Source organism: Pleurodeles waltl, chromosome 1_2, assembly GCF_031143425.1.
Source record: "Pleurodeles waltl isolate 20211129_DDA chromosome 1_2, aPleWal1.hap1.20221129, whole genome shotgun sequence".
In the NCBI taxonomy this organism is placed as follows: domain Eukaryota; kingdom Metazoa; phylum Chordata; class Amphibia; order Caudata; family Salamandridae; genus Pleurodeles; species Pleurodeles waltl.
This window is the reverse complement of record NC_090437.1, coordinates 1,022,147,470-1,022,171,486: the sequence shown is the minus strand read 5'-3', so window position 1 is coordinate 1,022,171,486 and position 24,017 is coordinate 1,022,147,470. Positions and strand designations below refer to the sequence as shown.

General features: G+C 47.6%; 1 protein-coding gene across 1 annotated transcript in view; it reads right to left on the bottom strand.

The window, feature by feature from the left end:
* PDS5A (PDS5 cohesin associated factor A) overlaps positions 1 to 24,017 on the bottom strand; it is an 831,005-nt gene that overhangs the window by 632,194 nt on the left and 174,794 nt on the right. The window contains exon 13 of the mRNA XM_069202018.1: positions 14,958 to 15,071. Within this exon, the coding sequence (XP_069058119.1) occupies positions 14,958 to 15,071 (114 nt within the window). The remainder of the gene's footprint in view (positions 1 to 14,957; positions 15,072 to 24,017) is intronic.

The window sequence follows — 24,017 nt, the reverse complement described above, 5'->3', positions numbered from 1 at the left end:
ATAGATAATGGTAGCTTAGCAGAGCAGCTTAGGCTGAACTAGGAGACGAGTGAAGCTCCTACAGTACCACTAGTGTCACTTGCACAATATCATAAGAAAACATAATACACAGTTATACTAAAAATAAAGGTACTTTATTTTTATGACAATATGCCAAAGTATCTCAGAGTGTACCCTCAGTATGAGGATAGCAAATATACACAAGATATATATACACAACACCAAAAATATGCAGTATAGTCTTAGAAAACAGTGCAAACAATGTATAGTTACAACAGGATGCAATGGGGACACATAGGGATAGGGGCAACACAAACCATATACTCCAAAAGTGGAATGCGAACCACGAATGGACCCCAAACCTATGTGACCTTGTAGAGGGTCGCTGGGACTATTAGAAAATAGTAAGGGTTAGAAAAATAGCCCACCCCAAGACCCTGAAAAGTGAGTGCAAAGTGCACTAAAGTTCCCCAAAGGACATAGAAGTCGTGATAGGGGAATTCTGCAGGAAAGACACAAACCAGCAATGCAACAACGATGGATTTCCAGTCGAGGGTACCTGTGGAACAAGGGGACCGAGTCCAAAAGTCACAAGCAAGTCGGAGATGGGCAGATGCCCAGGAAATGCCAGCTGTGAGTGCAAAGAAGCTGCTACTGGACAGTAGAAGCTTAGGTTTCTGCAGGAAAGACAAGGGCTAGAGACTTCCCCTTTGGAGGACGGATCCCTCACGCCGTGGAGAGTCGTGCAGAAGTGTTTTCCCGCCGAAAGACTGCCAACAAGCCTTGCTAGCTGCAAATCGTGCGGTTAGTATTTTTGGATGCTGCTGTGGCCCAGGAGGGACCAGGATGTCGCCAATTGCGTCAGGGGACCGAGGGGGCGTCGAGCAAGACAAGGAGCCCTCTCAGCAGCAGGCAGCACCCGGAGAAGTGACAGAAACAGGCACTACGAGGATGCGTGAAACGGTGCTCACCCGAAGTCGCACAAAGGAGTCCCACGTCGCCAGAGAACAACTTAGGAGGTCGTGCAATGCAGGTTAGAGTGCCGTGGACCCAGGCTGGACTGTGCACAAAGGATTTCCGCCGGAAGTGCACGGAGGCCGGAGTAGCTGCAAAAGTCGCAGTTCCCAGCAATGCAGTCTGGCGTGGGGAGGCAAGGACTTACCTCCACCAAACATGGACTGAAGAGTCACTGGACTGTGGGAGTCACTTGGATAGAGTTGCTGGATTCAAGGGACCTCGCTCGTCGTGCTGAGAGGAGACCCAGGGGACCGGTGATGCAGTTCTTTGGTGCCTGCGGTTGCATGGGGACGATTCCGTCGACCCACTGGAGATTTCTTCGGAGCTTCTAGTGCAGAGAGGAGGCAGACTACCCCCACAGCATGCACCACCAGGAAAGCAGTCGAGAAGGCGGCTGGATCAGCGTTACAGAGTTGCAGTAGTCGTCTTTGCAGGCTTCCAGCGCGGTCAGCAGTCGATTCCTTGGCAGAAGGTGAAGAGAGAGATGCAGAGGAACTCGGATGAGCTCTTGTATTCGTTATCTAAGGAATCCCAAGAGACAGAGACCCTAAATAGCCAGAAAAGAGGGTTTGGCTACCTAGGAGAGAGGATAGGCTAGCAACACCTGAAGGAGCCTATCAGAAGGAGTCTCTGACGTCACCTGATGGCACTGGCCACTCAGAGCAGTCCAGTGTGCCAGCAGCACCTCTGTTTCCAAGATGGCAGAGGTCTGGAGCACACTGGAGGAGCTCTGGGCACCTCCCAGGGGAGGTACAGGTCAGGGGAGTGGTCACTCCCCTTTCCTTTGTCCAGTTTCGCGCCAGAGCAGGGCTAAGGGGTCCCTGAACCGGTGTAGACTGGCTTATGCAGAAATGGGCACCAAATGTGCCCATGAAAGCATTTCCAGAGGCTGGGGGAGGCTACTCCTCCCCTGCCTTCACACCATTTTCCAAAGGGAGAGGGTGTAACACCCTCTCTCAGAGGAAGTCCTTTGTTCTGCCATCCTGGGACAAGCCTGGCTGGACCCTAGGAGGGCAGAAACCTGTCGAGGGGTTGGCAGCAGCAGCAGCTGCAGTGAAACCCCTGGAAAGGCAGTTTGGCAGTACCAGGGTCTGTGCTACAGACCACTGAGATCATGGGATTGTGCCAACTATGCCAGGATGGCATAGAGGGGGCAATTCCATGATCATAGACATATTACATGGCCATATTTGGAGTTACCATTGTGAAGCTACATATAGGTAGTGACCTATATGTAGTGCACGCGTGTAATGGTGTCCCTGCACTCACAAAGTCCGGGGAATTGGCCCTGAACAATGTGGGGGCACCTTGGCTAGTGCCAGGGTGCCCTCACACTAAGTAACTTTGCACCTAACCTTTACCAGGTAAAGGTTAGACATATAGGTGACTTATAAGTTACTTAAGTGCAGTGTAAAATGGCTGTGAAATAACGTGGACGTTATTTCACTCAGGCTGCAGTGGCAGGCCTGTGTAAGAATTGTCAGAGCTCCCTATGGGTGGCAAAATAAATGCTGCAGCCCATAGGGATCTCCTGGAACCCCAATACCCTGGGTACCTCAGTACCATATACTAGGGAATTATAAGGGTGTTCCAGTAAGCCAATGTAAATTGGTAAAATTGGTCACTAGCCTGTTAGTGACAATTTGAAAGAAATGAGAGAGCATAACCACTGAGGTTCTGATTAGCAGAGCCTCAGTGAGACAGTTAGTCACTACACAGGTAACACATTCAGGCACACTTATGAGCACTGGGGCCCTGGCTGACAGGGTCCCAGTGACACAACTAAAACAACATATATACAGTGAAAAATGGGGGTAACATGCCAGGCAAGATGGTACTTTCCTACAGCTATGAACCATTGTCTATACAATAACTGAAAACCAAGAACTGAAGTATTTGTGCTTGGAATGAGTTATGTTAGAAGGGATTGAGTGCACTGCAATTCTGGAGTAGTATTTGTATGTTTTGCTTTTTGGAATATGAAAACTTTGCAGCTGGAGTTCCAGCAGTACTGCGCCAAAACGTTCAAAAACATAATAAGAGTAAACTGGTGCATTGTGAATCTAGGCACAACTGTTTCTTTGTAAATCTTTCTCATTGTAGGCAAGCTGTGAATTCCCTGTGTAAACCTTTACAGATTATGTTGCAGAAGTTCTGGTGTGCCACAGTAAGGGTTCCTTACCACCCTCAGATCATATTAGAGCAATGGAAGGATTTTGTAGAGAATGGTTAGTTTAAGATAAATGCCTCAGACTACTGCACTGATGTGTTGGAAGCAAACTGTTCAGTGTCAACATAATCAGACATTTTTGGGCGGCAGTTTGATGGAGATCCAAGATCTTGGGGTCCAATTAAAAAGTGTTGTGCTCAGTTTATGTAGGAAGTTGGCTCTGTATATACTATTTCAAAGTAAGAAATAGTGTGCACAGAGTCCAAGGGTTCCCCTTAGAGGTAAGATAGTGGCAAAAGTAGATAATTCTAATGCTCTATTTTGTGGTAGTGTGGTCGAGCAGTAGGCTTATCAGAGGGTAGTGGTTAAGCATTTGTTGTACACACACAGGCAATAAATGAGGAACACACACTCAAAGACTTACTCCAGGACAATAGGTTTTCATATTGAAAAATATATTTTCTTAGTTTATTTTAAGAACCACAGGTTCGATATTTACATCAAACACTTTAAATGTAAGGTACTTCACTTAGATACTTTAGGAACTTTGAACGAAAACAATATCATGTACATTTTTCGTAAAACTGGCAATAAGCTATTTTCAAAGTGGACACAGTGCAAAAAATCAACAGTACCTGGGGGAGGTAAGTAAAGGTTAGTTTAGGAGGTAAGTAAAACACTTACAAGTCTCAGTTCTGGACAATAGGCAGCCCACCGTTGGGGGTTCAAGGCAACCCCAAAGTTATCACACCAGCAGCTCAGGGCCGGTCAGGTGCAGAGGTCAAAGAAGTGCCCAAAACACATCCTATGGAGAATAGGGGTGCTCCGGTTCCAGTCTGCCAGCAGTTAAGTACCTGCGTCCTCGTGGGGGCACCCCAGGGGGGTTTTGTAGAGCACTTGGGGGGGGGGGGGGGGGGGGGGAGGACAAGTAGGCACACAAAACTCTCAATGGCACAGGGGCGGCCGGGTGCAGTGTGCAAAGCAGGCGTCTGGTTTCAGGTAGGAAACAATGGAGGGACCCGGGGGTCACTCTAGCGATGCAGGGAGGCACGGGGGGGGGCTTCTCGGGACAGCCACTACACCTGGGCTAGGCAGAGGGTCGCCTGGGGGTCACTACTGCGCTGAGGTTCAGGGGTTCAGTGCTGGTTCCAGGCGTCGGGTCCCTTGTTACAGGCAGTCGCCGTCAGGGGGAGCCTCTGGATTCTCTCTGCAGGCGTCGCTGTGGGGACTCAGGGGGGTCGTCTCTGGTTACTCACGGGCTCGCAGTCGCCGGGGAGTCCTCCCTGAGGTGTTGGTTCTCTGGATCTCGAGCCGGGGGCGTCGGGTGCAGAGTGGGAAGTCTCACGCTTCCGGTTGGAAACGTTTAGTCTTTGGAAGTTGCAAAGAAGTAGCTGGTTTTGAACACGTCCGCTGTTCAAGGGAGTTTCTTGGTCCTTTAGTCCAGGGCAGTCCTCAGGCTTCAGAGGTCACTGGTCCCTGTCGGATGCGTCGCTGGAGCAGGTTTTCGAAGTTGGAGACAGGCCGGTAGGGCTGGGGCCAAAGCAGTTGTTGTCTTCATCCTTCTCTGCAGGCTTGTAGGTCAGCAGTCCTTGTTTCTTCAGGTTGCAGGAATCTCATTTCCAGGGATCTGGGGAGCCCCTAAATACTGAATTTAGGGGTGTGTATAGGTCTGGGAGGGCAGTAGCCAATGGCTACTGTCCTGGAGGGTGGCACGCCATCTTTGTGGCTCCTCCCTGTGGGGAGGGGGGGCACATCCCTAATCCTATTGGGGGAATTCTCCAACCTCAAGATTGGCGATTTCTCAAGGCAGGGGTCACCTCAGCTCAGGACACCTTAGGGGCTGTCCTGACTGGTGGGTGACTCCTCCTGGTTTGTCTCATTATCTCCTCCAGCCTTGCCGCCAAAAGTAGGGGCAGTGGCCAGAGGGGCGGGCATCTCTACTAGCTGGGATGCCCTGGGGCGCTGTAACAAAAGAGGTGAGAGTTTGAGGCTCACCGCCAGGTGTTACAGTTCCTGCAGGGGGAGGTGAGAAGCACCTGCACCCAGTACAGGCTTTGCTGCTGGCCATAGTGTGATAAAGGCACTCTCCCCATGTGGCCAGCAACGTCCAGTGTGTGGCAGGCTGGCAAAAACTGGTCAGCCTACACTAGAAGTTGGGTAGGTATTCAGGGGGCATCTCTAAGATGCCCTCTGGGTGTATGTTACAATAAATTGCACACTGGCATCAGTGTGCATTTATTGTTCTGAGAAGTTTGATACCAAACTTCCCAGATTTCAGTGTAGCCATTATGGAACTGTGGAGTTCGTGTTTGACAAACTCCCAGACCATATACTCTTATGGCTACCCTTGCACTTACAATGTCTAAGGTTTTGTTTAGACACTGTAGGGGCATAGTGCTCATATGCCTTCACCTGTGGTACAGTGCACCCTGCCTTAGGGCTGTAAGGCCTGCTAGAGGGGTGACTTACCTATGCCACAGGCAGTGTGAGGTGGCCATGGCACTCTGAGGGGAGTGCCATGTCGACTTGGTCTTTTTCTCCCCACCAGCACACACAAGCTGAGAGGCAGTGTGCAGGGGTCCCTAGGGTGGCATAAGACATGCTGCAGCCCTTAGAGACCTTCCCTGGCATCAGGGCCCTTGGTACCAGGGGAACCAGTTACAAGGGACTTACCCGAGTGCCAGGGTTGTGCCAATTTTGGAGACAAAGGTACAGTTTAGGGAAAAACACTGGTGCTGGGGCTTCGTTAGCAGGGTCCCAGCACACTTTCAAATCATAACTTAGCATCAGCAAAGGCAAAATGTAAGGGGGTTACCATGCCCAGGAGGCATTTCCTTATAATTTAGTACAGGCCATTACAAAGATTTCAGTTCTGTCTCCATTCATCTACAGGATGCTCTTTATCTAGTGGAGCACCAGGCTTAAGTTAAGCATGAGCTAGTGTCTTAGGGGCTGTCATGAGGACTAACCCAGCATCAAGCAAATCTGTACATCAACGTATATTTGAAAATGTACTCTATACTGGTCAATTAAGTGAGACACCTTGAGTAGCAAGCAAGAAAAGGCTTATCACCACAGGACACAAGAAACCTGGAAGATCCTAACTTTTTGGCCATGGACAGAGAAAAAATCCAGGGCAAGCAGATCCAGATATTCCTGCACAATGTTTTAGCTCTTCCAGCAGTAATGCATGGCCAACAGTTTTGTACAGTGCAGAAAGGGTGAGGCTGCTAAGGGCCCCTTTTTGTGTAAGTAAATGACAAGTAGTTATTATGTCCCTAGTGTCGGCTAGTTCCGATTCCTGTGCTTTTAGTGGGTCTAAATCCAGAATGACTATCATGGAAGACCCAGTTTTGCTCAAACTACTCGGTGTATTCTTGTCACTTTCCTTTCGATTATCCTGCTGGGAAAAGGGAGGGTGGAGATTGGGAATTTATGACAGGACCAGCAGTCTTATTTTTCTTTTCTTTGGTTGGCTCATTTCAGTTCACCTAGTTCGCTGTTGAACCCCCTTAGAAGATTCAATACACTGCTTGAATTTTTGGAAGGTTTGGCTGGTGACAGGAGGTCTAGGTCGTCCATCAGGTTAAAGCAGAGCTACTGTTAAGGCAGAGGTGGGTGGTCTAGCATGGATTCTGGATCTATTGAACAATATTAAATGTACTTCACATCTGTGAAAGTGGACTCAAAGTGTATCACTAATCTGGCCCTTGACACAAAGGGGCTCATCTGTCGTACGAGGAGGCCACAGGGATAAATTCCTCCTTTATGGAAGCCGAGGCCCACAGACAGTGGTACATCATATACCATGACAATGTAGTATATATGCCTGTGTTATAAACAGCAGGACGTCACAATCCAACTACTGCCCCACATGCACTTTACAGTGTATTTATGACGTTGGGACTTGGAATCTGGAGCTTCAGAAATGAGGAACATTTTCAAAACACACTTTGAGCCATCATCTTGAGATATATATACTAAATAAATATCTAAAAGAATGTATTTACAGCAGGGCTCTGCATTCATTAGTCTGTTGTGTAATTCGATTTTCTTTTACTTCCCAAAGCATACAACATATAGGCCAGACCTTTGCAGCAACAAGGTAACTTCACTTAGTGACAGCATTCTGCCTTTTCACAGAGCACATTCATACAAGGTACTCCCCTTCAGTACCAAGGACTGTTGTGGCACAATGTGTTATGGGAGGCCAACAAACATGCAGAAACAAGCATTATCAAAAACAGAATGCTGATCATAGATGCCAGACCCATTAGCTTTATAAATGCTTGTTCAGAGATTTGACACCAAGTATATGACCCTTGAGATTCTTTCTTTTCCAGTCTCTGCAGAGCAAACCTTGCATATGTCACATTCAATAACACAACTGTTGGGACACAAGGAAAGAACACAATGGTATTTTCTTAATGCCACAAAATATCAAACTTCCTCCCAGATACCCTTGTAGCAAGTCATCAAGCTAATAATCCTCAGGTAGATTTTGCTATAGCACTTCTCATGCTGTTAGTCTTTCTCCCCCTTGAGATCACCATCATTTTTGCCTTAGGACATCTCCATTCTCATCACTATTCTCGGATCCATACTGCTACACCACCCCATGAGCTTTCTCACTATCCTCTCGGAAAATACCTTCTAATATTCATTGTAATGTAATTCTGCACAGTAGTAAATATGTAATGCATGGTAATGTGTGTGTCATGTCTTGAAGTTGAAAGCAAGCTGTTTTTCCTTTGACTTGTGCTCCCTCAGGGACTTTGGTCAGTTTCTTCTAATCCTTTTTGAACACTCTCAGTTCGTAGGGATGCCACCCCATGCTCTTCATCCATATCTTGATGAACATTCCTAAGGATCCAGATTCAGAACGTGGCTAGTAAAAGCCTGTCCAATATGTCCTGCAGAAAGGCAACTCTATTTCTTCCTCTCTGTCCCCACAACCCAAAGGCTTTAGACTCTTACTCCAATACATTGTGCAGCACTAACAAAAAAATGAACCCCCCTCCCCCCCCCAAGATTAGACCTACCCCTAGGGTGGACAGACTCCGCACTCCTCCGCACAGCTCCACCAACACCACCATGGACGGAAGAAGTCTGTCCACGTCAATATTTCAAAGTCTCCTCCTCCAGAAACCAAATGGCAAGAGACTTCAGCCAATATATTCTAAATAGTCCATTAAGACTTCCCAGATTAGACGGGCTTTCCACATCTACTGGCACCACTTATAAGGATTCCATTACTGCCTACACCTGCTCTGGAATAAAGTGTGATTTAAATATGTAATTAATGTCAGCTAAGATACTTTAAGGGTGCCCAAACAATTTCATTTCCAGAGTCCCTAGGGGTGGTCCTGGGCAGTTCTCTCATGGGCGATTCAACAGTTTCTTTTGCATTAATTTAATTTGCTATGCGTTCATGGTGATATCCACTTCAGAATGTAAACAAACATTCCCATATGGAAGGGGGTAGAGGGGAAGAGGTAGCCACCATAATGTCATCAGTAGAAGTATACAGGAGAATGAAAATGTCACTTACCCAGTGTACATCTGTTCGTGGCATCAGTCGCTGAAGATTCACATGTTGTGCATAGCCCACCATCTGGTGTTGGGTCGGAGTGTTACAAGTTGTTTTTGTTCGAAGAAGTCTTTCGAGTCACGGGACCGAGGGACTCCTCCTCTTTGTCTCCATTGCGCATGGGCGTCGACTCCATCTTCGATTGTTTTCCCCGCAGAGGGCGAGGTAGGAGTTGTTTGTTAGTAATAGTGCCCATGCAATGGAGTGAATAAGTATGTACCTATTTAAGATTTAATATATTTACAAATGTACAAAGTTGAAGCTAACTTCCAAACGGCTACAGGCTCCCGGGGAGGTGGGTGGGCACATGTGAATCTTCAGCGACTGATGCCACGAACAGATGTACACTGGGTAAGTGACATTTTCAGTTCGATGGCATCTGTCGCTGTAGATACACATGTTGTGCATAGACTAGTAAGCAGTTATCTCCCCAAAAGCGGTGGCTCAGCCTGTAGGAGTGGAAGTAGTCTGAAATAAGGTTCTTAGTACGGCTTGACCTACTGTGCCTTGTTGTGCTGATAGCATGTCTACATAGTAGTGCTTGGTAAATGTGTGAGGCGTAGACCATGTGGCTGCCTTACATATTTCGTGCATTGGAATATTCCCTAGGAAGGCCATGGTAGCGCCTTTCTTTCTGGTTGAGTGTGCCCTTGGTGTAATGGGCAGTTGTCGTTTTGCTTTAAGGTAGCAGATTTGGATGCACTTAACTATCCATCTGGCTATACCCTGTTTCGATATTGGGTTTCCTACGTGAGGTTTTTGAAATGCAATAAACAGTTGTTTAGTTTTTCTGATGTTTTTAGTTCTGTCGATGTAGTACATTAGTGCTCTTTTGACCTCTAATGTATGTAGTGCCCTTTCAGCTATGGAATCTGGCTGTGGGAAGAACACTGGTAGCTCTACCGTTTGATTTAGGTGGAACGGTGAAATAACCTTTGGCAAAAATTTAGGATTGGTCCTTAGGACTACTTTATTTTTGTGTAGTTGGATAAAAGGTTCTTGTATTGTAAACGCCTGAATTTCACTTACTCTTCTTAGAGATGTGATGGCGATGAGAAATGCAACTTTCCAGGTTAGGAATTGTATTTCGCAAGAGTGCATAGGTTCAAAGGGTGGACCCATGAGTCTTGTTAAGACGATGTTGAGGTTCCATGAAGGAACAGGTGGTGTCCTTGGTGGTATAATTCTTTTGAGGCCTTCCATAAACGCTTTAATGACAGGTATCCTAAATAGTGAAGTTGAATGGGTAATCTGCAGGTATGCAGATATTGCTGCGAGGTGTATCTTAATGGAAGAGAAGGCCAGGTTCGATTTTTGTAAGTGTAGTAAGTAACCCACTACATCCTTTGGAGATGCGTGTAATGGTTGAATTTGATTATGATGGCAGTAGCAAACAAACCTTTTCCATTTGCTTGCATAGCAGTGTCTAGTGGATTGTCTTCTAGCTTGCTTTATGACTTCCATACATTCTTGTGTGAGGTTTAAGTGTCCGAATTCTAGGATTTCAGGAGCCAGATTGCTAGATTCAGCGATGCTGGGTTTGGATGCCTGATCTGTTGTTTGTGTTGTGTTAACAGATCTGGCCTGTTGGGCAACTTGACGTGGGGTACTACTGATAGGTCTAGCAGTGTTGTGTACCATGGTTGCCTTGCCCATGTTGGTGCTATCAGTATGAGTTTGAGTTTGTTTTGACTCAATTTGTTTACTAGATATGGAAGGAGAGGGAGAGGGGGAAAAGCGTACGCAAATATCCCTGACCAGTTCATCCATAGGGCATTGCCTTGAGACTGCCTGTGTGGGTATCTGGATGCAAAGTTTTGGCATTTTGCGTTCTCCTTTGTTGCAAATAAGTCTATTTGAGGTGTTCCCCAACGTTTGAAGTAAGTGTTTAGAATTTGGGGGTAAATTTCCCATTCGTGGACCTGTTGGTGATCTCGAGAGAGATTGTCTGCAAGTTGATTCTGGATCCCTGGAATAAACTGTGCTATTAGGCGAATGTGGTTGTGAATTGCCCATTGCCATATTTTTTGTGCCAGAAGGCACAGCTGTGTTGAGTGTGTCCCCCCCTGTTTGTTTAGATAATACATTGTTGTCATGTTGTCCGTTTTGACAAGAATGTATTTGTGAGTTATGATTGGTTGAAATGCTTTTAATGCTTGGAAAACTGCTAGTAGTTCGAGGTGATTTATATGCAGCTTTCTTTGATGTACGTCCCATTGTCCTTGTATGCTGTGTTGATTGAGGTGTGCTCCCCACCCTGTCATGGAAGCATCTGTTATCACGTATTGTGGCACTGGGTCTTGGAAAGGCCGCCCTTTGTTTAAATTTATATTGTTCCACCATAGAAGCGAGAGGTATGTTAGGCGGTCTATCAACACCAGATCTAGAAGCTGACCCTGTGCTTGTGACCATTGTGATGCTAGGCACTGTTGTAAGGGCCGCATGTGCAACCTTGCGTTTGGGACAATGGCTATGCATGGGGACATCATGCCTAGGAGTTGTAATATCATCTTCGCCTGTATTCTTTGTGTTGGATACATGCGTTGTATAATCTTTTGGAAATTTTGAACCCTTTGTGGACTTGGAGTGGCTATTCCCCTCGTTGTGTCTATTGTCGCTCCTAGGTATTGTTGTACTTTGCACGGCAGAATGTGTGATTTCGCATAGTTGATGGTGAAACCGAGTTTGTAGAGGGTTTGTATGACCTGATCTGTGTGGTGTGAGCACCTTGTCAGTGAGTCGGTCTTGATTAGCCAGTCGTCTTGATACGGGAATACGTGTATTTGCTGTCTTCTGATGTGTGCAGCCACTACTGCTAGGCATTTTGTGAAGACTCTTGGTGCAGTTGTTAAACCGAACGGCAATACTTTGAATTGGTAATGTATTCCTTTGAATACGAACCTTAGGTATTTTCTGTGCGACGGATGTATTGGTATGTGGAAATACGCGTCTTTGAGATCTAAGGTTGTCATGTAATCTTGTTGCTTTAGCAATGGTAACACTTCCTGTAGCATGACCATGTGAAAGTGTTCTGATTTGATGTATGTGTTTAGTGTTCTGAGGTCTAGGATTGGTCTCAGTGTTTTGTCCTTCTTTGGTATTAGAAAGTACAGTGAGTAAACCCCTGTATTTGTTTGTGTATCTGGTACCAGTTCTATTGCGTTCTTTTGCAGTAATGCTTGAACTTCTATTTCTAGGAGGTCCGAATGTTGTTTTGATATATTCTGTGGTTTTGGTGGTATGTTTGGAGGGATTTGTAGAAATTCTATGCAATAACCATGTTGGATAATTGCTAAGACCCAAGTGTCTGTTGTTATTTTCTCCCACGCTTGATAATACTGACTTATTCTTCCCCCCACTGGTGTTGTGTGGAGGGGATGAGTGACGTGTGAGTCACTGTTTGGTTGTAGGTGTTTTGGGGCTTGTAAATTTTCCCCTGCTTCTAGGGAATTGTCCTCCTCTGTATTGGCCCCGAAAGCCTCCCCTTTGGTACTGTCCCTGGTAGGTGGACGGTGTTGAATGTGAGGTACTGGCTGGTGTGGCTTGACCCCGAAACCCCCCTCTAAAGGTTGTCTTGCGGAAGGTGTTGAAAGTGCCTCTGCTCTGCGGGGAGTAGAGCGCGCCCATGGCTTTTGCAGTGTCAGTGTCCTTTTTTAGCTTCTCAATTGCCGTGTCCACTTCAGGTCCGAACAATTGTTGCTCATTGAATGGCATATTGAGCACCGCCTGCTGTATCTCTGGTTTAAAACCAGATGTTCGTAGCCACGCGTGCCTTCGTATGGTTACTGCTGTGTTAATTGTTCTTGCTGCTGTGTCCGCTGCGTCCATAGCGGAGCGTATCTGGTTATTGGAGATGTTTTGGCCCTCCTCAACCACTTGTTTCGCCCTCTTTTGTAGTTCTGTGGGTAGATGCTCAATGAGGTGTTGCATCTCGTCCCAGTGGGCTCTGTCATATCGCGCTAGGAGCGCTTGAGAGTTAGCGATGCGCCACTGGTTTGCAGCCTGTGCTGCAACCCTTTTACCGGCTGCATCGAACTTGCGGCTCTCCTTATCCGGGGGTGGTGCATCGCCCGATGTGTGAGAGTTTGCTCTCTTGCGAGCTGCCCCTACCACAACCGAATCTGGTGGCAGTTGTGAGGTGATGAAAGCTGGGTCTGTGGGAGGTGCTTTATATTTCTTTTCCACCCTCTGTGTTATTGCCCTACTCTTGACAGGCTCTTTGAATATGTTCTTTGCGTGCCTTAGCATTCCTGGGAGCATAGGCAGGCTTTGGTAGGTGCTATGTGTGGAAGAGAGGGTGTTGAAGAGGAAGTCATCCTCGACAGGCTCCGAGTGTAGAGACACGTTATGGAACTCCGCTGCTCTAGCCACCACTTGTGAATATGCTGTGCTGTCTTCTGGTGGTGAGGGCTTTGTAGGATACGCCTCTGGACTGTTGTCTGACACTGGGGCGTCATATAAGTCCCAAGCATCTTGGTCCTGGTCACCTTGGCTTAAGGTGGTGTGAGCCGGTGAATGTGACGGAGTCTGTGCCGGTGAAAAGTGAGCTACAGGTGGAGGAGAGGGTGGCGGAGTTACCTTCTTCACCAGTTTGGTTTGTGGTGCTTGTTCTTGTTGGAATTCAAGTCTCCTCTTCCTCCTAATAGGGGGAAGGGTGCTTATTTTCCCTGTCCCACTCTGTATAAAAATCAGTTTTTGAGTGTGGTCCACCTCGGTGGATTGTAATTCCTCCTCGAATCTATGCTTTCGCATTTGAGAGGACAGTGATTGTTCCTCTGAATAGGAACCGGTAGTTGGCTCGGTTGCGGGTCGTTTTGGCACCGAAACTATGTCCACGCTCTTTTTCAGCTCCGAGGCGACTTTTCACTTTTTCGGAGTCGAACCCTCTCGGCGTCGATCCTCCTCGGTGCCGCTGTCTCTGCGTCGAGCAGCTTCGGCTCCGCTATCTCGGCGTCGATCTTTGCCGGCAGCACTATCTCGGTCCCGAGATGGCTGGGTGCCTGTGTCTCGACCCGAGTCGGACGATCTCAGCACTATTTCGGCCTTTTTCGGTGCCGATGGTCGGTCACCGATTTTATGGGTTGAGCCATGGCCTGATGGCAGTGGCGTCCCCTGGGCCTTGTCAGTTTTCTGATGTGCTATCTTCAACGTCTTACTCACTGTTTCATGGTCGTCGAATTCGTCCGAGTCTGATTCATGGATCGAGAAGGCTTCTATTTCTTCTTGTTCCTCGAATCCTCGGTGTCCTGTCGGCGTGGACGCCATTTGCAGTCTTCGGGCTCGTCGGTCACGGATCGTTTTTCGGGACCGGAACGCACGACAGGCCTCGCAAGTTTCTTCCCTGTGCTCGGGCGACAGGCACAGGTTACAGACCGAATGTTGGTCTGTATATGGGTATTTGTTGTGGCATTTAGGACAGAATCGGAACGGGGTCCGTTCCATCAGCGTCTATGTCACACGCGGTCGGGCAGACCAGGCCCCGACGGGGGATCGAAAACTACCCCGAAGGGCAACGGAGATGTTATCGTTTGGATTCAATGTCGATGATATCTAACCCGATCCCGAACGCAACAATACCGACGTAATTTTCCGATTTTGAGCTAACTCTCCGTTCCGAAACCCGGAGCGAAAGGAACACGTCCGAACCCGATGGCGGAAAGAAAACAATCGAAGATGGAGTCGACGCCCATGCGCAATGGAGACAAAGAGGAGGAGTCCCTCGGTCCCGTGACTCGAAAGACTTCTTCGAACAAAAACAACTTGTAACACTCCGACCCAACACCAGATGGCGGGCTATGCACAACATGTGTATCTACAGCGACAGATGCCATCGAACTCTTACTTTCTGTTGAATCCATTGATCAGCATTTTGGGGAAAATCCCCAAATTCACCTTCACTTTGACATCCTGCACTTCACTGAAACTAAACAATCAATGCCCTCAGACATTGTACTCATGCATTACTTGATATAGACAACGGACAGGCTACAAATCTTTTTCTTCTTACTTTTACAAGCAAGGTAAAATCCAGTGATATTTTTTAATATTGGTATCCTTTGAGGTGTGTAGTGCCAACAACGAAAGTATACCAAATGTCAACCTAACCACAACGCATTACACTTTAACATTGGTGCCTTAAGCCTTTGTAACTCAACTAATGTTTTGCTCATATACACTTACTTGACAGCATTTGGATCCAAGTTAGCATACAAATAGTAAAGACATTTCATTCGCTCTTCGGTTTCTAAATTATGAGGGACAAGGTATTGGGCAAAGATTTTCTCAACAAGTAACCTGAAACAGAGGAAAATAAAATATACTACATTAGCCATAATTATAAAGCATATCGTAAATTTCAAGTCAAAACATACAAGTAGTAAAGCAGGCAGACTACAACATAGAATAGATCAATGATAAAATATGGGGGTGTGTGGTACAAACAAATGTGCTCACATCCTAAGCATACGTTTGTCCCTATTAACTGACCATAAGATTTAAAAGTCAACAAACCTGTAAATAGTAGGAAAATATGCTATTACTATTAAAAAAAGGACAAATGTGCAACTCTTCAAAAGAGGTTATTTAAAATGTGCGTAAGAAGAAGCTCTAAATGCAAATGGGAGGCTGGGTGCTGGAGTCCAAACAATCCATAGAAAATGTTTAAATAAAACGATTATGTTACTTACAGTGTAAACATCTGTGGACATAGTGGAATCTGACAAGATTTAATGAGTCATCCAGGTATGGGAAAACATGAATACTTTGTGTAGATGTGCTGCAAATACTGCAAGACATTTTGTAAAGGCACGAGGTGCAGTAGCAACTCCGAATGGGAGTACTTTGTATTGGTAGTGTTTTCTTTTTATTACAAACCAGAGGTATGTCTGGTGAGCTGTAAAAGAGGGATCACATCCTGATGAGCTATCATATGAAAGTGTTCCGACAGGATGTACCGACTAAATGGCCTTAGATCTAGAATAGGCCGAAGTGATCCCTCCTTTTTGGGAATGAGAAAGTATAGTGAATATACTCATCTGACCTTCTGATTAAATAGTACTGGTTCCATGGCTGCTTTGAGCAGAAGAGCCTCCACTTCTTGAGTTAACAAATTTAGATATTCCACGGAAAGTTTGTGTTTGCGAGGTAGTGTGTTTGGAGGCGTTTTGATGAGCTCCAGGCAATAACCATGTTGGATAATATCCAACACCTACTGATCCGTTGTTATTGTGATCCAAATGAGAAAAAAACTACTGTATGCAACACTTGTCAGGGGGATAAGTGATCGGGGAATGAGAAGAGAGTCACTGCATAGATGTTGAATGGGGGAAGCACGAGTGGAGGCACCTTTCCCTTGCATGAAGGGTCATTCCTTTTAACATGGGCAAATACTAGAAAGCCCTAGAAGTAGAAGGGAGAGTTTCACAAATAAATTCATCCATATAAGATCCTTATGTAAAGGGATCTGATGTTACACAGCCATCCTAGGTATAAGCTAATTAAACGATTTAGGGGGTCATTCTGACCCTGGCGGTCGCCACGAACGACTGAAGCACCGCCAACAGGCTGACGGTGCTTCATTGCCCATTCCAACCGCGGCTGTAAAGCCGCGGTCGGAAAACCGGGTCCGGCGGTTTCCCGCCGGATTAGCCCCGGCTGGGCGAATCCTCCATGCAGCGCCGCCATGGGGATTCCGACCCCCTTCCCGCCAGCATGTTTCTGGCGGTTTTCACCGCCAGGAACAGGATGGCGGGAACGGGTGTCCTGGGGCCCCTGCACTGCCCATGCCACTGGCATGGGCAGTGCAGGGGCCCCCTAACAGGGCCCCAGCAAGCAGACAGTGAAAAGCGCAACGGGTGCAACTGCACCCGTCGCACACCTGCAACACCGCCGGCTCCATTCGGAGCCGGCTTCTGTGTTGCAGGCCCTTTCCCACTGGGCCGGCGGGCACCCGCCGGCCCAGCGGGAAAGTCAGAATGGCCCCCACGGTCTTTTGACCGCGGAGCGGCCAATTGGCAGTTCCCGCCAGGCAGGCGGCGACCGCCGCCCGTCAATGTTAGAATCAGGGCCTTAGTGTTATCTGGTGGTGAAGGCCTTAGTAGAAAGAGGTCTGAGTCTGGATCTCCTCAGGGAAAAATGTTATGTCTCAGGTGTAGGAAGTTGGCTCTGTATGTGCTATTTCAAAGTAAGGAATAGCATGCACAGAGTCCAAGGGTTCCCCTTAGAGGTAAAATAGTGGTAAAAAGAGATAATACTAATGCTCTATTTTGTGGTAGTGTGGTCGAGCAGTAGGCTTATCCAAGGAGTAGTGTTAAGCATTTGTTGTACATACACATAGACAATAAATGAGGTACACACACTCGGAGACAAATCCAGCCAATAGGTTTTGTATAGAAAAATATATTTTCTTAGTTTATTTTAAGAACCACAGGTTCAAATTTAACATGTATTATCTTGTTTGAAAGGTATTGCAGGTAAGTACATTAGGAACTTTGAATCATTTCAATTGCATGTATACTTTTCAAGTTATTCACAAATAGCTATTTTAAAAGTGGACACTTAGTGCAATTTTCACAGTTCCTGGGGGAGGTAAGTTTTTGTTAGTTTTACCAGGTAAGTAAGACACTTACAGGGTTCAGTTCTTGGTCCAAGGTAGCCCACCGTTGGGGGTTCAGAGCAACCCCAAAGTTACCACACCAGCAGCTCAGGGCCGGTCAGGTGCAGAGTTCAAAGTGGTGCCCAAAACGCATAGGCTTCAATGGAGAAAAGGGGGTGCCCCGGTTCCAGTCTGCCAGCAGGTAAGTACCCGCGTCTTCGGAGGGCAGACCAGGGGGGTTTTGTAGGGCACCGGGGGGGGACACAAGCCCACACAGAAATTTCACCCTCAGCGGCGCGGGGGCGGCCGGGTGCAGTGTTAGAACAAGCGTCGGGTTCGCAATGGAAGTCAATGAGAGATCAAGGGATCTCTTCAGCGCTGCAGGCAGGCAAGGGGGGGCTTCCTCGGGGAAACCTCCACTTGGGCAAGGGAGAGGGACTCCTGGGGGTCACTTCTGCAGTGAAAGTCCGGTCCTTCAGGTCCTGGGGGCTGCGGGTGCAGGGTCTTTTCCAGGCGTCGGGACTTAGGTTTCAGAGAGTCGCGGTCAGGGGAAGCCTCGGGATTCCCTCTGCAGGCGGCGCTGTGGGGGCTCAGGGGGGACAGGTTTTGGTACTCACAGTCGTAGAGTAGTCCGGGGGTCCTCCCTGAGGTGTTGGTTCTCCACCAGCCGAGTCGGGGTCGCCGGGTGCAGTGTTGCAAGTCTCACGCTTCTTGCGGGGAGATTGCAGGGGTCTTTAAAGCTGCTCCTTTGGATAAAGTTGCAGTCTTTTTGGAGCAGGTCCGCTGTCCTCGGGAGTTTCTTGTCGTCGTCGAAGCAGGGCAGTCCTCAGAGGATTCAGAGGTCGCTGGTCCCTTTGGAAGGCGTCGCTGGAGCAGAGTTCTTTGGAAGGCAGGAGACAGGCCGGTGAGTTTCTGGAGCCAAGGCAGTTGTTGTCTTCTGGTCTTCCTCTGCAGGGGTTTTCAGCTAGGCAGTCCTTCTTGTTGTTGCAGGAATCTAAAATCTTAGGTTCAGGGAAGCCCTTAAATACTAAATTTAAGGGCGTGTTTAGGTCTGGGGGGTTAGTAGCCAATGGCTACTAGCCCTGAGGGTGAGTACACCCTCTTTGTGCCTCCTCCCAAGGGGAGGGGGTCACATCCCTAATCCTATTGGGGGAATCCTCCATCTGCAAGATGGAGGATTTCTAAAAGTTAGAGTCACTTCAGCTCAGGACACCTTAGGGGCTGTCCTGACTGGCCAGTGACTCCTCCTTGTTATTCTCATTATTTTCTCCAGCCTTGCCGCCAAAAGTGGGGGCCGGGGCCGGAGGGGGCGGGCAACTCCACTAGCTGGAGTGTCCTGCGGTGCTGTGACAAAGGGGTGAGCCTTTGAGGCTCACCGCCAGGTGTTACAACTCCTGCCTGGGGGAGGTGTTAGCATCTCCACCCAGTGCAGGCTTTGTTACTGGCCTTCGAGTGACAAAGGCACTCTCCCCATGAGGCCAGCAACATGTCTCTAGTGTGGCAGGCTGCTGGAACCAGTCAGCCTACACAGATAGTCGGTTAGGTTTCAGGGGGCACCTCTAAGGTGCCCTCTGTGGTGTATTTTTCAATAAAATGTACACTGGCATCAGTGTGCATTTATTGTGCTGAGAAGTTTGATACCAAACTTCCCAGTTTTCAGTGTAGCCATTATGGTGCTGTGGAGTTCGTGTAAAACAGACTCCCAGACCATATACTCTTATGGCTACCCTGCACTTACAATGTTTAAGGTTTTGCTTAGACACTGTAGGGGCACAGTGCTCATGCACTGGTACCCTCACCTATGGTATAGTGCACCCTGCCTTAGGGCTGTAAGGCCTGCTAGAGGGGTGTCTTACCTATACTGCATAGGCAGTGAGAGGCTGGCATGGCACCCTGAGGGGAGTGCCATGTCGACTTACTCATTTTGTTCTCACTAGCACACACAAGCTGGTAAGCAGTGGGTCTGTGCTGAGTGAGGTGTCTCTAGGGTGGCATAATACATGCTGCAGCCCTTAGAGACCTTCCCTGGCATCAGGGCCCTTGGTACCAGTTACAAGGGACTTATCTGGATGCCAGGGTGTGCCAATTGTGGAATCAAAAGTACAGGTTAGGGAAAGAACACTGGTGCTGGGGCCTGGTTAGCAGGCCTCAGCACACTTTCAATTCAAAACATAGCATCAGCAAAGGCAAAAAGTCAGGGGGTAATCATGCCAAGGAGGCATTTCCTTTCATCAGGGATCTATTAGTGCCTGTCTAAAGTACTATCCCCTTCCTGAGCTTCTGTATATGATTGCAGAGCGCGCTGTGGACTTACATCGGTTACTATCACTATGGCAGTCTGCGAATGATGTGGGGAAGAAGGAAGTTGTGGTGAGGAAGGTGGAGGAGGTTGTGGAGGTGAAGAGAAATGCAGAGCTGGATAAACAGGACAGGTGACAATGTCATTTTTCTTAGGAGGTGAAGGTGAATCATTAGCCTCCTGAAATGAAAGCTGGCACTTGAAGTTGGTGTCAGCTTTACAGTCTTTGCCACGATCCGACCAGTAGAAGGCTGGATGTACTTACACACCACTTTTTGCCTGGTGTCAGTGGTTTTAGACTGTAGTGCACTGGAATACTGCTAATCAGGACCCCAGTGTGAGTGCTCTCTCCTCTAAATGTGTTTGTTGATAACTTTTACACCCCACAATTGGCATACTGGTGAACCCATGTAGGTCCCTAGCACATGGTATAGGTATCCAGGGCATTGGTACATCAGGGGTCTTCAAGGGGCTGCAGCATGTATTATGCCACCCATAGGAGTCCAGGTAAACTGGGTCTGCAGACCTGCCATTGCAGCCTGCATGAAGTGGTGCATGCACCTTTCACTTTATATATAAGGCTTTCCTTATAACCCAGTGACTGCATTTGGACACTAACCTACCCCTGTAGGAACCTGGCCTGGAGTGTGGAGGGTACCTATGGTATTTACACCTTATAACAGGCCCAGGGTTCCCCTATTAGGGAAATGTAGGCAGTCTCTACAAGCCAGGATCTCTAGAGGTAGCTGTGGATGTGCAGCTAAGGCTTATCTAGAAGACATGCAAAGTTCATGCAATACCACTATAGTCACACAGCACTTCCACACATGAAAGAACCACACAGTATTAAAAAAAAAAAAAAAAAAAAATTTTTTTACTGACATAATTACCAAAAGTACTATACAGACAACTCTCCAGTAGGAGGTAAGTAAACACACTAAATATGAACAATAGTGGGGCGTGGCCTGACAACATGGCCACCAGGGTGTGAGTTCTCAAACTCCCACCAGCTGGGCGGTAAAACTCACATTAATCCTATATAAATCCGGTCTGATCCTGCCTCTCCTGTACTGAACTGGCATCTATGAGGAACCTGGCACCCAGGGACTGATTTCTGGCCCCATGGGTGCCGTGGGGGGCTAGTACGTGATCTGAGGCCAGGAGTGACCAGCGTGGATAAAGAACAGGTCGGCGGTGATCCCTCTCTGGAGCAGTCCGGGACGCGGGAGCTGGTTCGTGAGGGCGAGTGGCTCGGATTGAGCGTGGTCCTGGCCTGAAGCCTGCTTGGGATTGTAGCGACTGAGGCTGGGGATACATACTTGCATTGACCCTGCATTCTGCCGATGTGGTCCGGACACGCCCACTCCGCTGACCAGTGCCTTGTGCTGCAGAGACAGAGAGAGCAGTGCCTGAGAAGCAGAGCGCTGCCAGTGGCTGGGGCGCAGATCAGGGAACACCACTGCTGGTGCTGCACCCTGTGTATCGACAGCGGCCCTTGTGATCGGAGGCCCAGGCAGAGTGTGGGGAAGATCACTGGCAACTATGGGCAGTGGAGTCAGAGGCTCATAGGGCCCAGAGGACACTGAGGAACCACTGGGCACCGGCCTTGGATGGCTTGAGCCATATTCGCGTGTTCCTACTGATACCCTGAGGGAGGACCACAACCTATGGTCTCTCAATCATTCATCTCTGATACAGCTGGTAAGCTGAAAACTTGCCGTTGTACTAGTCTGCGAAAGCAGCAGTCACAGTGGCCCTGAACGAGGCACCTAGCCCTTCTTTTCTCTAAGCAGGAGGGGTTGCTGGGTCCCATGCTCCAGGCCATCTGCAGATCAGGTCTTGTTGGCGGTGCTGTGCTGGGTCCAGCTGTAAAAGAGTAACCTGCAGGCTGTCACAGGTGAGAAGCAAGACTGTGTAATATGGAATATGTACGTTACGACGGAGGGCCTCATCCTCATAATACTATCAACATCTCTTGTGAGCATTGCAACTAGGTCCTGCCTGTAACGCACCGGACATTAAATGTGAACAGCTAGAATCATTGGGGAACCTTCGGGTTAGGGAGTAGTATACCAGGGAGAGATCTGGTGCTCAACCTCTGAATACCCAAACGACCCATCATTAACGGTTCGCTCTAGCTTGTGGCCGCTGTAATCAAACAATATGAGGAAAGATGTTAGCCTGTTCGCAAGCATCATCCATCAACACGCAATATACGTCTCAGCAGCCTACACATCGAATAACAAGACAGACCGGGCCACCAGAGGAGGAAGATCAGTTGGAGGCAGAGACAGAACCCACCAGGGAAGAGTTTTAACTGTGATACATGGAACCCGTATCGCCTTAGAACAACTGTAGGAAGTTGGCTCTGTATGTGCTATTTCAAAGTAAGGAATAGCATGCACAGAGTCCAAGGGTTCCCCTTAGAGGTAAGATAGTGGCAAAAAGAGATAATACTAATGCTCTATTTTGTGGTAGTGTGCAGTAGGCTTATCAAAGGAGTAGTGTTAAGCATTTGTTGTACATACACACAGGCAATAAATGAGGAACACACACTCAGAGACAAATCCAGCCAATAGGTTTTGTTATAGAAAAATATCTTTTTTGTTTTGTTTATGTTGTTCTGGTTACTACAGCTGGGTATGGCCACTGGACGGGACAGGAAGGAGGGTGATAGCTACTGAAAACACCACCTAGATGAGGTGTAGTGACTACAAGATACTCACCTGGAATGTCCTTTGTCTGGGAACCTAAAGAAGCAGTATAGAGTTTTGTCACTACTTAAAAAGCACAGTATTGATATTGCGTGCCTCCAAGAAACACATCTTGATGACGCTGGGTTATGTAAACTAGCAAAACAAATGGAGGGGAAAAATATACCACTCTTCATGAACAACATATGCTTGAGGTACTCTGGTTTGGATCGCACCTAGGCTCCCGTTTTCCCTCACTTTTCTGGAGGCTGACATGAATGGTAGATATATATTCCTGCAGGGCAAACTAGATGGTAGGGAGGTATCTTTACTGAATAAACTACGCTCTCAATAAGGACGACTCAGCCTTTTTATGCCGTGAAGGACCTTTTTGCTACCACCACTGACACACCCATATTTTGTTTGGGGGATCTTAATTGTTGTAGGAAGTTGGCTCTGTATGCACTATTTCAAAGTAAGGAATTTTATGCACAGAGTCCAAGGGTTCCCCTTAGAGGTAAGATAGTGGCAAAAAGAGATAATACTAATGCTCTATTTTGTGGTAGTGTGGTCGAGCAGTAGGCTTATCAAAGGAGTAGTGTTAAGCATTTGTTGTACATACACACAGGCAATAAATGAGGAACACACACTCAGAGACAAATCCAGCCAATAGGTTTTGTTATAGAAAAATATCTTTTCTTAGTTTATTTTAAGAACCACAGGTTCAAATTCTACATGTAATATCTCATTTGAAAGGTATTGCAGATAAGTACTTTAGGAACTTTGAATAATTACAGTAGCATATATACTTTTTACATAAAACACAATAAGCTGTTTTAAAAGTGGACAGTGCAATTTTCACAGTTCCTGGGGGAGGTAAAGTATGGTTAGGTTTCACAGGTAAGTAAGTCACTTACAGGTTTCAGTTTTTGGTCCAAGGTAGCCCACCGTTGGGGGTTCAGAGCAACCCCAAAGTCACCACACCAGCAGCTCAGGGCCGGTCAGGTGCAGAGGTCAAAGAGGTGCCCAAAACACATAGGCTTCAATGGAGAGAAGGGGGTGCCCCGGTTCCAGTCTGCCAGCAGGTAAGTACCCGCGTGTAAGGAAATGCCTCCTTGGCATGGTTGCCCCCTGACTTTTTGCCTTTGCTGATGCTATGTTTACAATTGAAAGTGTGCTGAGGCCTGCTAACCAGGCCCCAGCACCAGTGTTCTTTCCCTAACCTGTACTTTTGTATCCACAATTGGCAGACCCTGGCATCCAGATAAGTCCCTTGTAACTGGTACTTCTAGTGCCAAGGGCCCTGATGCCAAGGAAGGTCTCTAAGGGCTGCAGCATGTCTTATGCCACCCTGGAGACCCCTCACTCAGCACAGACACCCTGCTTGCCAGCTTGTGTGTGCTAGTGAGGACAAAACGAGTAAGTCGACATGGCACTCCCCTCAGGGTGCCATGCCAGCCTCTCACTGCCTATGCAGTATAGGTAAGACACCCCTCTAGCAGGCCTTACAGCCCTAAGGCAGGGTGCACTATACCATAGGTGAGGGTACCAGTGCATGAGCATGGTACCCCTGCAGTGTCTAAACAAAACCTTAGACATTGTAAGTGCAGGGTAGCCATAAGAGTATATGGTCTGGGAGTTTGTCAAACACGAAC